This window comes from Martes martes (genome assembly GCF_963455335.1).
Source record: "Martes martes genome assembly, chromosome: 10".
NCBI lineage: Eukaryota > Metazoa > Chordata > Mammalia > Carnivora > Mustelidae > Martes > Martes martes.
The window spans coordinates 72,793,406-72,804,657 of NC_137898.1; the positions used below are offsets into that span (position 1 = coordinate 72,793,406).

An 11,252-nucleotide genomic window follows, 5' to 3' on the forward strand; every position below is an offset into this window, starting at 1 on the left:
AAATTCAGATTGGACAGGAAGATCATTAGACTACACTGTCTCAACTCTCTTCCAAACTAAAAAGACGAAAAAAAAGAAAAATCCAAAAAACAAACCAAAAAACCCCAAGGGGAATGGAAAGTTCCTGAAGAAAGTGTTTAGGTCCGGTAACAACAAAAGAAACGTGAAATGAGAAGTTCTCAGCTGCTGAACTTCGCCTTCTTGGTCCTGGAGCAGGAAAGGGCACCCCAGGGGGCTTTAGGTCCACCCGGCTTCCCACTGGCAAGGCCCCGGGTGGGGGCGCTCCTTGTGGGCGCTGCGGAAAGAAGAGCTCGGGGACGGAAAGGAAGGAGTCCCGGGCTAAAGCGGGTAGGGTGGGAGTCCGGGGGCGCCGGCGGCTTACCCATAAGCAAGCAGTTGACGTTGCGTTGGGAACCAACGGGGCCCACCTGGAAGACCCACGTGCCCAGCAGCTCAGGGTAGGTGCAGTTGGCAGGTGTATCGCCGTGTGCGGTACCGACGCCGCAGAGGACCAGGAGGAGGGCGGCCAGCAGTGAGCGGGGACAGGGACCCATGCTGGCGGGGCTCCGGAGGGGAAAAGACGAGACAGACGGCGGACCGCCGAGAGCTAGGCGATCCGGACCGCGCGTGCCTTAAAATAACCAGAGCTGCCGGAAACCCGCGGCGGGCGGGGGCGGGGTCTGGGGCGCCGGGGGCGGGGGGAGGGGCGCTCGGGAGCAGTCCCGCCCGCAGGTGAGGCCTCCGAGGACGTGCTCCTCCGTACCTGGCTGCCGCTGGACCTTGAGCCCGGGGAGAAGCGAGGCACACGTTCTATGACCATGGGACGTCTCGAAATAGGACTTAAGAGCCACAGTGACTTTGCTTCTTGAAAAGTAACTGGGCGGGGGGTGGGGTACGTGGAGAAAAAGAGAGAATGTGTGCGGGCGGGAGGCGACCAAAATCGGAAAGAGGTCCTCGGAGGGAGACTGAAGAAGGTAAGGCTAGGGATGCAGGAGGGAACAGACGGAAGGTGGAAAAATTCCCAGATAGGGAGAGATCTAATAAGTGGGGTTTTCTTTTACTTGCTTTTCTTCTCTACTTAGTCCTCAACCAACTCAGTTTTTTTCCCCTTCCCGGGAAAAATTTTACTCGCTACCCCCAGTCACCCTAGCTGTTTGAGAACTGTGCTTCCTTCCGTTTTCCAGCAAAACTTTCACAATCTTTTTTTTTTTTTGCTTGGTTTTGTCTAGTTTCCTGTTAATGTTATTTATTACCCACAAGAGAATTCATTTGTAGTGCAAACTTGCAGTTTTTGAGTGTTCGTTTTTTTTTTCCCCCTGCAAACTTTATAGGATTTGGTTAACACATACATGCACACACATGCACAAAAGATGTCAGATTATGTGACTCAACTCCTTCTCCACTAACGATGAAAAGCAGGAGGCTCAGAGAGAGGAAGTAACTTGCCCAGAGTGAGGAAGGAAGCTGGTGGGAGAGAGCTGCTCTTACCAGCAGGTTCCAGTGTGCCGGTCTGACTGCCAATAATTATTAGGTAGCACTGTTTCCAAGTGCTTCTTTGCTTAGTTTAAATATCACCCTTTTCTATGAGAGCTTCTCCGACTTTCTTGGCTGTTGGTGGAAGTTGGGGCTCCTTTTGCGCACAAAACCCATTGTGCGTGTCAGGCCTTGTGTCAGCATCAAGGGCAAGTGATAAACAAAACAAACTTTTCTGTGTCCCTGCCCTGTAGGGCACATGCATTTTGCCCTCATCACACTGGTTACAAGTAAATATGCACATTTTCCACACGATTCGCCTTTGTCTCCCTAGATCCTAACGCAAAAACACTCAAATTTTCTTGGAGTGTTAAATACTTAAGTGAAGGGGCTCAGAGCAAGTCTTCTCAAAATGTGCCCCTTGTACATGTGCAGTTTTGAGCTGAGGTAATTAAGACTACAAGGTCAAGAGAAGCATGTTTGCCCCTTAACTACCTAGAAGAATCTAAATGGGGATCTTTCTCAGAATGAGAGTTATTACCAGAGATAACATTTTTTTTTTTGACTCATCTGTATTGTAGGGCAAACATCTAATTATCAAATACCTGCTCTTCTTATTGTTGTGTGAATCCTACACCTGTCCTTTGAGGTGCCAGGCCCCTATCCTGTCCTTAGCTCAGGTTGGCGTATATACCTCATTTCACCTTTCTGGCTTTGAACCCCATGTATGTGGGGTTCCCGTACAGACAAAATCACATTTTATTTCCTCCTGTTAATCTGATCCATGTCAGTTTAATTCTTAGCCCTGCCAGAAGAACTTCTGAAGGGTAGAGGAAAATGTTCTTCTCCCTGATATTTACCTTGGTTTCTAAGCCCGAAAGCCAATTTCAATTTGGCAAGAGGAGTCACTCTTGAAAGCTCGGAAGTGGACATATTCTGTAATGCAGGCACAAACTGCGAAGGCAGGGGTGGGGCCTTTTAGATTTTATAGTCCTATACTTAAGATTCAAAGTTGACATCATGTAATTAAGCTAACACATTTAGAGATACACTGGCAGAGTAGCACCGCCTTTCCAAGTCCCTGGGAAAGCAAGTTATTTGTTGTTAAAACATTAAAACTTTTACTAGGTTGTCAATATTGAAGAGTTCAGTAGTCCCGTTGTAATTTTCTTTGATAGCTGTAATCAAAGTAGCATACCTAATTGTGAAGAAGGTTTAAATGGTCTTTTTTCTTTTTTAAATTTTATTTGAGAGAGAGAGCATACAAGCAGGGGGAAGGGCAGAGGGAGAAGGAGAAGCAGACCCCCCAGTGAGCAGGGAGCCGGACATGGCGCTTGATCATCACAGGGCCCAGGGATCATGACCTGAGCTGAAGGCAGGCACTCAACCAACTAAGCCACGCAGGTGCCCCTAAATAGTCTTTTTTCAATGAATGATAACTGAAATGGGATTTTGGAGACCTTTTAGTCTAATGGGTTCATTTTAATATTGGAAAACAGAGATCCAGGGATCATAACTTTTTCAATGTCACATTACTGTTACTGAGATTCAAAAATAAGCCTCAGGTAACTTGATTTTAAATTTAGTTTATCTCCGGGGTGCCTGGGTGGCTCAGTGAGTTAAGCCTCTGCCTTCAGCTTAGGTCATGATCTCAGGCTCCTGGGATTGAGCCCCGCGTCGGGCTCTCTGCTCAGCGGGGAACCTGCTTCCCTCTCTCTCTCTGCCTACTTGTGATTTCTCTCTCTGTCAAATAAATAAATAAAATCTTTAAAAAAATTAGTTTATCTCCATTTATCTACTAATTCCCAAACTGTTCCCCCTCAAAATAAAATATTGCCCTGTCTCCATTAGCAGGGAGGAAAATCGGTGATTCTCAAACTGATGTAGCCCTAAGTTTTAATTTTTAACAAATATTTTATAGAGATCTTTATTACTCTGAAATGAAATGTACATATAAGCCAGCTATATACTTAATAAAAAAGAAAAATATGCCAAATTTTTAATTCAATTTCTAATTCAGAGCCATATTTCAGCATCTAAAATGCCCATGGATCAATATACTAGAAAACAGAATAAGATATTCAGATACGTTTTTTGCCTCTATGTAAAATTATAGAATCAGGATAAAAATGACAGGTACCTTTTCTCTGAAAACAGAAATCATTTCAGTGAGTTAGAAAACAAATATAAGGGTGTCTGGGTGGCTCAGTCGGTTAAGTGTCAGACTCTTGATTTTGGCTCAGGTCAGATCTCAGGGTTGTGAGACTGAGCCCCATATCAGGCTCTGCACTGGGTGTGGAACCTGCTTAAGATTCTTTCTGTCTCTCCCTCTGCACCCTGCCACAAAACAAAAACAAAAACAAAACCAACAACAACAAAACCCCACAAATATCTCATCAGATGGTCATTCAACTACCATACCTAGGTGTTGATGCTAGATAACTCTTGGTCAAGTCTCAATGCTAGATAGCTCTTGGTCAGGTGTCGATGCTGGATAACTCTTAGTCAGGTGCTCGATAGCTCTTGGTCAGGTGTCAATGCTGGATAACTCTTGGTCAGGTGTCAGTGCCAGATAACTTGGTCAAGTCCCAGCAGAACAAAGTACAATCTCCTGTTGATTTACCTGGAAGTTTCATTCCTGAAAATCTGGCACGTATTGAACTGATATGATACAAAACTAATTTTTTAAAAGACTTTATTTGAGAGAAAGAAAGGGAGAGAGAGAGCACAAGTAGGGGAAGGGGCAGAGGGAGAAGGAGAAGTGAGATCCCCCCCCCCCAAGCAAGGAGCTGTCACAGGGCTCAATCCCAAGACCCTGGGATCATGACCAAGCCAAAGGCAGATGCTTAACTGAGTCACCCCGGTGCCCCGTAACCCAACTGATTTTCTATGCAAACTAGAATTTGGTTCTCAGATCATTATAACAAGTAAGTTTACAGAGAGGCAGCCTTGCTTAGAAGTAGTTCCCAAAGTGTGGTCTCAGAACCAATAGGACCTGCAGCAGCCGCATCTTCTTGGAATTTGTAAAAAAGCAAATTCCTGACCCTACCTCATAACCTACTGAATCAGGAAATGTCTGGGTAGGTCCCAGCAATCTGTGCTTTAACAATCCCCTTTCCAGAGTTCCTGATACAGCTATTGTTGCGAATCACTGGTTTAAACATTGGCAAGGACTCAAGTCACACTGCTTGAGAGGGAAGCCTGGCTTCTGCCTTTCACCAGATGCTTGATCTTGGAAATTATTTTTACTTCTTTTTGTGCCTTGGTTTTCTCATCTATAAAATGTACATAATAGTGTTCCCTATCTGCCTCATCTGGTTTTGAGAAAACAAAATGAATAAATACAGATCTCTATGAAGATCTGACTGCATTTATTAGTGTGTTTATTTCTATTAGAAAACTTATCCCTCTTAATTAACAATAGGCTCCAAATCTTGTTCTCTATTGTAATCCTAGCACCCTGAATAATTTCTGGCACACAATAAGTTCTCAAATATTTGTTGAATGACTAATACTATGATGGACATGAATGTATCTATATCTCATGGTAAAGAGTAAAAAGTGTCATGATTTCCAAGTTCCCTGCCTTGAGCGTCAGTTTGAAAGCCACTGTTCTGGAACACATATTAAAATAATGAAAGATCTTAGAAATAGAGAAATAGAAAAGAAAAAACTTGACATATCGTTGTAGCATGTTATTCGGTTGCGTGTACACCTCTGTCATTGGGAGTCATAATAATAATCTTAGTCATTTTATTTATGTAGGACTTTACATTGTACCAAGATAATTCGCATATATTAGGTCATTTAATTATCACACAATTGTATGAGGAGGATATTATCTGAGACTCAAGAGAATTTATTAGGGACCAACGCCCATAAAAGTGGAAGTAAAGAGGGAAGAGGAATGGGAGGGCAAAGCCTTGGATTTCACTCCCGTGAAAGGAAGGAAGGAAAGAGGGTTGTGGAGAAAGAGACTCAGGAATGCAACTCTGAGATCCCCAGCTAGCACAGCAGAGATGAGCTTGACGTGGGCAGACATGGCCAGACCCTAGTACCTGGGCTGCTTTTAGTTGTCTGCCTTGACTGGAAAGCTGAGGTGGTTCCTGAAGTCATTCCAGGGGGAGGCTGTCAGCCAGCTGCTCTCTGTGCAGGCTCTCTCTAAAAGAGCCATGGAGCAGTGCAGAGCCATGGCACCTACAGTGGGGACCTTTTGTTTGGAAGTAGGGTTGATCCACAAGCTTAAAGGTCTTGTCATGTCCTGTCATGTTCTGAGTATAGTTTCTGTCCTTCTGATCTCCTAGGCAGATGGCAGAATGCCCTCTTGTGTCACCCCATGTTCCTGTGTTTAGGACTCATTTCAATTATCTGACTGTCTGCTTTTTCCACTAGGATCCACATTCCTTGATAGCAGGACTCCATTATTTTTGTACCTCAAAGTTTTTGACAGATCCTGGCCCATATTCACTCATTTATCCTCTCCATAAAATTTATGAAAGGGTGGATCCTATGCAGGAAGGAAGACATAAGAAGTAAGTAATTAGCTTTCTGTACATGAAAACAAGCTAATTAGAGCTTACCCTTGCTGAAATAAAAGGGTTGCTAGGAATGCTGCGCAGGTTGGCTGATTGCACTATAATGTTTCTCCCACTTTTTGTTCTTAGGACCCCTTTGCATTCTTAAAGATTATGAAGACTCCAAAGAACTTTTGTGTGTATGGGTTATATCGGCAATATTTACCCTAGCAGAAACTGGAAGTAAAAAGTACTGACTTATTGAATAATAACAATAAAGTAAAAGTAACACAATTCTAAAAATATATAGCTATATTATCAAAAACATGAAAAAAACAGGAGAGTAACATTGTTTTACCATTTCGCAAACTCGAACGCCTGGGTTAATGAAAAAGTGCTGGATTATCTGCTTCCACGTTGCGTATGTTGGGATAAATCATTTTGGTTGAAGAATATGAAGAACACCCAGCATCATACAGGTGTGTAGTTGAAAAAAAGAACCTTGCAGACTCCTAAAAAAGCCCCATGAGTTCCCATGAGTTCTTGGAGCATGTGCTGAGAACAACTTCACTAGAATAATTGTATACTCTGAGATTCTCTCAAACATGTGTGGCCTTGGTCATGAGGTGAATAGAGAGGAGCAGAACGTGTGGTTTTCCAACCACAAGCGCAACTGCAAGAACGGAGAAACTGCTTAAGCCGTGTTCCCTACTGATTGGGGTTACTGGTGTCATTTTTTTATAAGAGGGGTGGTAATATTCTAAGTTTACTCAGTTAAGATGTAAAAATTGGAGGAGGACATCCTTGCACTTGATGGAATATGAGCTGATGAAGTTAGAAAGAGAATTATTGTGCTCTCTTTGTTATTTGAATATGACACTCTATGTGTTTCTATTTGAATAGCTTATCATAACTTGCATAGTGCATTCACATGTTATGTAAATCTGATAGCAATCTTAAAGATCTCATTACTCCCACTCTACAGATAAGGAAAATGGGGTTTAGGAAACATAAGTCACTTTTCCGTAGTCATGCTGCTCGTGGGTATAGATAGGTCTGATAACCAACTGAAAACTTTCCTGCTTTCTGTTAGATTGCTGGAGTGCGATTTCAGAAGAGAAGCATGGTCTACTTATTGATGCCATCAGATATAAAATTAAGAGAAAGAAAGGTTCTACAAGCGAACTGGACAGAAGATGTATATGTTGAGGCAGCTATGGGACTGTAAGTTATGGAGAAAGTCTCTACCATTTGACCCTATTCTCACTTCACTATTCCTTCTGTGAAATAACACAAGTTTTGGAAATGAAACTTTTTTTAAAAATTAATTTATTTATTTTAATAAACATATAATGTATTTTTATCCCCAGGGGTACAGGTCTGTGAATCGCCAGGTTTACACCTTTCATAGCACTCATCATAGCCCATACCCTCCCCAATGTCCATATCCCCACCACCCTCTCCCGTCCCCCCTCCCCCCAGCAACCCTCAGTCTTTTTTTGAGATTGAGTCTTTTATGGTTTATCTCCCTCCCGATCCCATCTTCTTTCATTTTTCTTTTCCTACCTTCCCCCAACAACCCCCCGCATTGCATCTCCACTTCCTCATATCAAAGAGATCATATGATAGTTGTCTTTCTCCAATTGACTTATTTCCCTAAGCATAATACCCTCTAGTTCCATCCACGTCCTCGCAAAGGCAAGATTTCATTTCTTTTGATGGCTGCATAGTATTCCATTGTGTGAATATATACCACTTCTTCTTTATCCATTCATCTGTTGATGGACATCTAGGCTCTTTCCACAGTTTGGCTATTGTGGACATTGCTGCTATAAACATTCGGGTGCACGTGCCCCTTCGGAGCACCACCTTTGTATCTTTAGGATATATACCCAGTAGTGCAATCGCTGGGTCATAGGGTAGCTCTATTTTCAGTTTTTTGAGGAACCTCCACACTGTTTTCCAGAGTGGTTGCACCAGCTTGCATTCCCACCAGCAGTGTAGGAGGGTTCCCCTCTCTCCGCATCCTCGCCAGCATCTGTCATTTCCTGACTTGTTAATTTTAGCCATTCTGACTGGTGTGAGGTGGTATCTCATTGTGGTTTTGATTTGTATTTCCCTGATGCCGAGTGATGTGGAGCATTTTTTCGTGTGTCTGTTGGCCATCTGGATGTCTTCTTTGCAGAAATGTCTGTTCATGTCCTCTGCCCATTTCTTGATTGGATTATTTGTTCTCTGGGTGTTGAGTTTGATAAGCTCTTTATAGATTTTGGATACTAGCCCTTTATCTGATATGTCGTTTGCAAATATCTTCTCCCATTCTGTCAGTTGTCTTTTGGTTTTGTTAACTGTTTCCTTTGCTGTAAAAAAGCTTTGGATCTTGATGAAATCCCAATAGTTCATTTTTGCCCTTGCTTCTGTTGCCTTTGGCGATGTTCCTAGGAAGAAGTTGCTGCTGTTGAGGTCAAAGAGGTTGCTGCCTGCATTCTCCTCAAGGATTCTGATGGATTCCTTTCTCAGATTGAGGTTCTTCATCCATTTTGAGTCTATTTTCATGTGTGGTATAAGGAAATAGTTCAATTTCATTTTTCTGCATGTGGCTGTCCAATTTTCCCAGCACCGTTTGTTGAAGAGGCTGTCTTTTTTCCATTGGACATTCCTTCCTCCTTTGTTGAAAATTAGTTGGCCATAGAGTTGAGGGTCTATTTCTGGGCTCTCTATTCTGTTCCATTGATCTATATGTCTGTTTTTGTGCCAGAACCATGCTGTCTTGATAATGACAGCTTTGTAATAGAGCTTGAAGTCTGGAATTGTGATGCCACTAACTTTGGCTTTCTTTTTAAATATTCCTTTGGCTATTCGAGGTCTTTTCTGGTTCCATATAAATTTTAGGATTATTTGTTCTATTTCTTTGAAAAAAATGGATGGGATTTTGATAGGGATTGCGTTAAATGCATAGATTGCTTTAGGTAGAATAGACATTTTCACAATATTTGTTTTTCCAATCCATGAGCATGGAACATTTTTCCATTTCTTTGTGTCTTCCTCAATTTCTTTCATGAAGACTTTATAGTTTTCTGAGTATAGATTCTTTGCCTCTTTGGTTAGATTTATTCCTACGTATCTTATGGTTTTGGGTGCAATTATAAATGGGACTGACTCCTAAATTTCTCTTTCTTCTGTCTTGTTGTTAGTGTAAAGAAATGCAACTGATTTCTGTGCATTGACTTTATATCCTGACACTTTACTGAATTCCTGTACAAGTTCTAGCAGTTTTGGAGTGGAGCCTTTTGGGTTTTCCACATAAAGTATCATATCATCTGCAAAGAGTGATAGTTTGACTTCTTCTTTGCCGATTTGGATGCCTTTAATTTCTTTTTGTTGTCTGATTGCTGAGGCTAGGACTTCTAGTACTATGTTGAACAGCAGTGGTGATAACGGACATCCTTGCCGTGTTCCTGATCTTAGAGGAAAAGCTTTCAGTTTTTCTCCATTGAGAATGATATTTGCAGTGGGTTTTTCATAGATGGCTTTGATGATATTGAGGTATGTGCCCTCTATCCCTACACTTTGAAGAGTTTTAATCAGGAAGGGATGCTGCACTTTGTCAAATGCTTTTTCAGCATCTATTGAGAGTATCATATGGTTCTTATTCTTTCTTTTATTAATGTATTGTATCACATTGATGGATTTGCGGATGTTGAACCAACCTTGCAGCCCTGGAATAAATCCCACTTGGTCGTGGTGAATAACCCTTTTAATGTACTGTTGGATCCTATTGGCCAGTATTTTGGTGAGAATTTTCGCATCTGTGTTCATCAAGGATATTGGTCTGTAATTCTCTTTTTTGATGGGATCCTTGTCTGGTTTTGGGATCAAGGTGATGCTGGCCTCATAAAATGAGTTGGAAGTTTTCCTTCCATTTCTATTTTTTGGAACAGTTTCAGGAGAATAGGAATTAATTCTTCTTTAAATGTTGGGTAGAATTCCCCTGGGAAGCCGTCTGGTCCTGGACTTTTGTTTGTTTGGAGATTTTTGATGACTGTTTCGATCTCCTTACTGGTTATGGGACTGTTCAGGCTTTCTATTTCTTCCTGGTTCAGTTGTGGTAGTTCATATGTCTCTAGAAATGTATCCATTTCTTCCAGATTGTCGAATTTGTTGGTGTAGAGTTGCTCATAGTATGTTCTTATAATTGTTTGTATTTCTTTGGTGTTGGTTGTAATCTCTCCTCTTTCATTCATGATTTTATTTATTTGTGTCCTTTCTCTTTTCTTTTTGATAAGTCTGGCCAGGAGTTTGTCAATCTTATTAATTCTTTCAAAGAATCAGCTCCTAGTTTCGTTGATTTGTTCTATTGTTTTTTTTAGTTTCTATTTCATTAATTTCTGCTCTGATCTTTATGATTTCTCTTCTCCTGCTGGGTTTAGGCTTTCTTTGTTGTTCTTTCTCCAGCTCCTTTAGGTGTAGTGTTAGGTTGTGTATTTGAGACCTTTCTTGTTTCTTGAGAAAGGCTTTTACTGCTATATATTTTCCTCTCAGGACTGCTTTTGTTGTGTCCCACGGATTTTGGAAATGAAATTTTTAAGAAGCATTATTTTTACTGGTAGACCAGACTAATCCTGTAGGTCACACAGGGTAAGAGCCAATTATGAATATGTCTACTTTGTTCCCTTTCCACCAACATCACTCTGGTCCCATATGCCATCCTTTCTTGCTGAACAACCATGGTTAGCTTCTAATTTCATCCACTTTTTTCTTGAATGTAATGTACAAGCCAGGAACCTAAGCGACATCTTTGATGCTTCCTTTTCGCACACCTTCCTTCTGATCAGCTAGTGTATCACACAGAGCCTACCCTCAGCACTGTGGTTTTTTAATAAATGTAAATCATATCAAGTTACTCCAAATATTGGAAAGCTGAATACTTCCTAATTGGTTACCTTTCTATCATCTTTGAATAAAATTCTGTAGGAAAGATCTGCGTGAACTGTTCCCTGTCTCTTTGTTCTTTCAGTTGCTCACTGTACTGGGAACTGTCACCCTCTGTTTGATCCTCAGACACTCTAGCTTTCTTCTCTCTTCTTTACCTTTGTACTCTGCTATCCTCTCTGCCTGAAATAACTTACCTACTCACATGGCTGCTCATTCTCACCATTGATGACATTGTCACCGATAAATATTTCGCCTTCGCAGGAAGGCCTCCTCTACCCATGCTACCTGAAGCTGCCTTCTCCAGCTCTTCAGTTTTATTACTACATTTAT

At 41.6% G+C, this 11,252-nt stretch overlaps 1 protein-coding gene across 3 annotated transcripts in view; it reads right to left on the reverse strand.

Annotated features, from left to right (window-relative positions):
- CTSC (cathepsin C) overlaps nt 1-655 on the reverse strand; it is a 35,609-nt gene extending 34,954 nt beyond the window's left edge. For 2 of the 3 annotated variants that reach the window (XM_080817019.1, XM_080817020.1), the window contains exon 1: nt 383-623. In XM_080817019.1, the coding sequence (XP_080673145.1) occupies nt 383-554 (172 nt within the window). In that variant the 5' untranslated portion in view covers nt 555-623. Of the gene's footprint in view, nt 1-382 lie in introns of all 3 variants that reach the window. The other variant, XM_080817021.1, reaches the window with a different exon arrangement.
- Nucleotides 656-11,252: the final 10,597 nt, after the last annotated feature.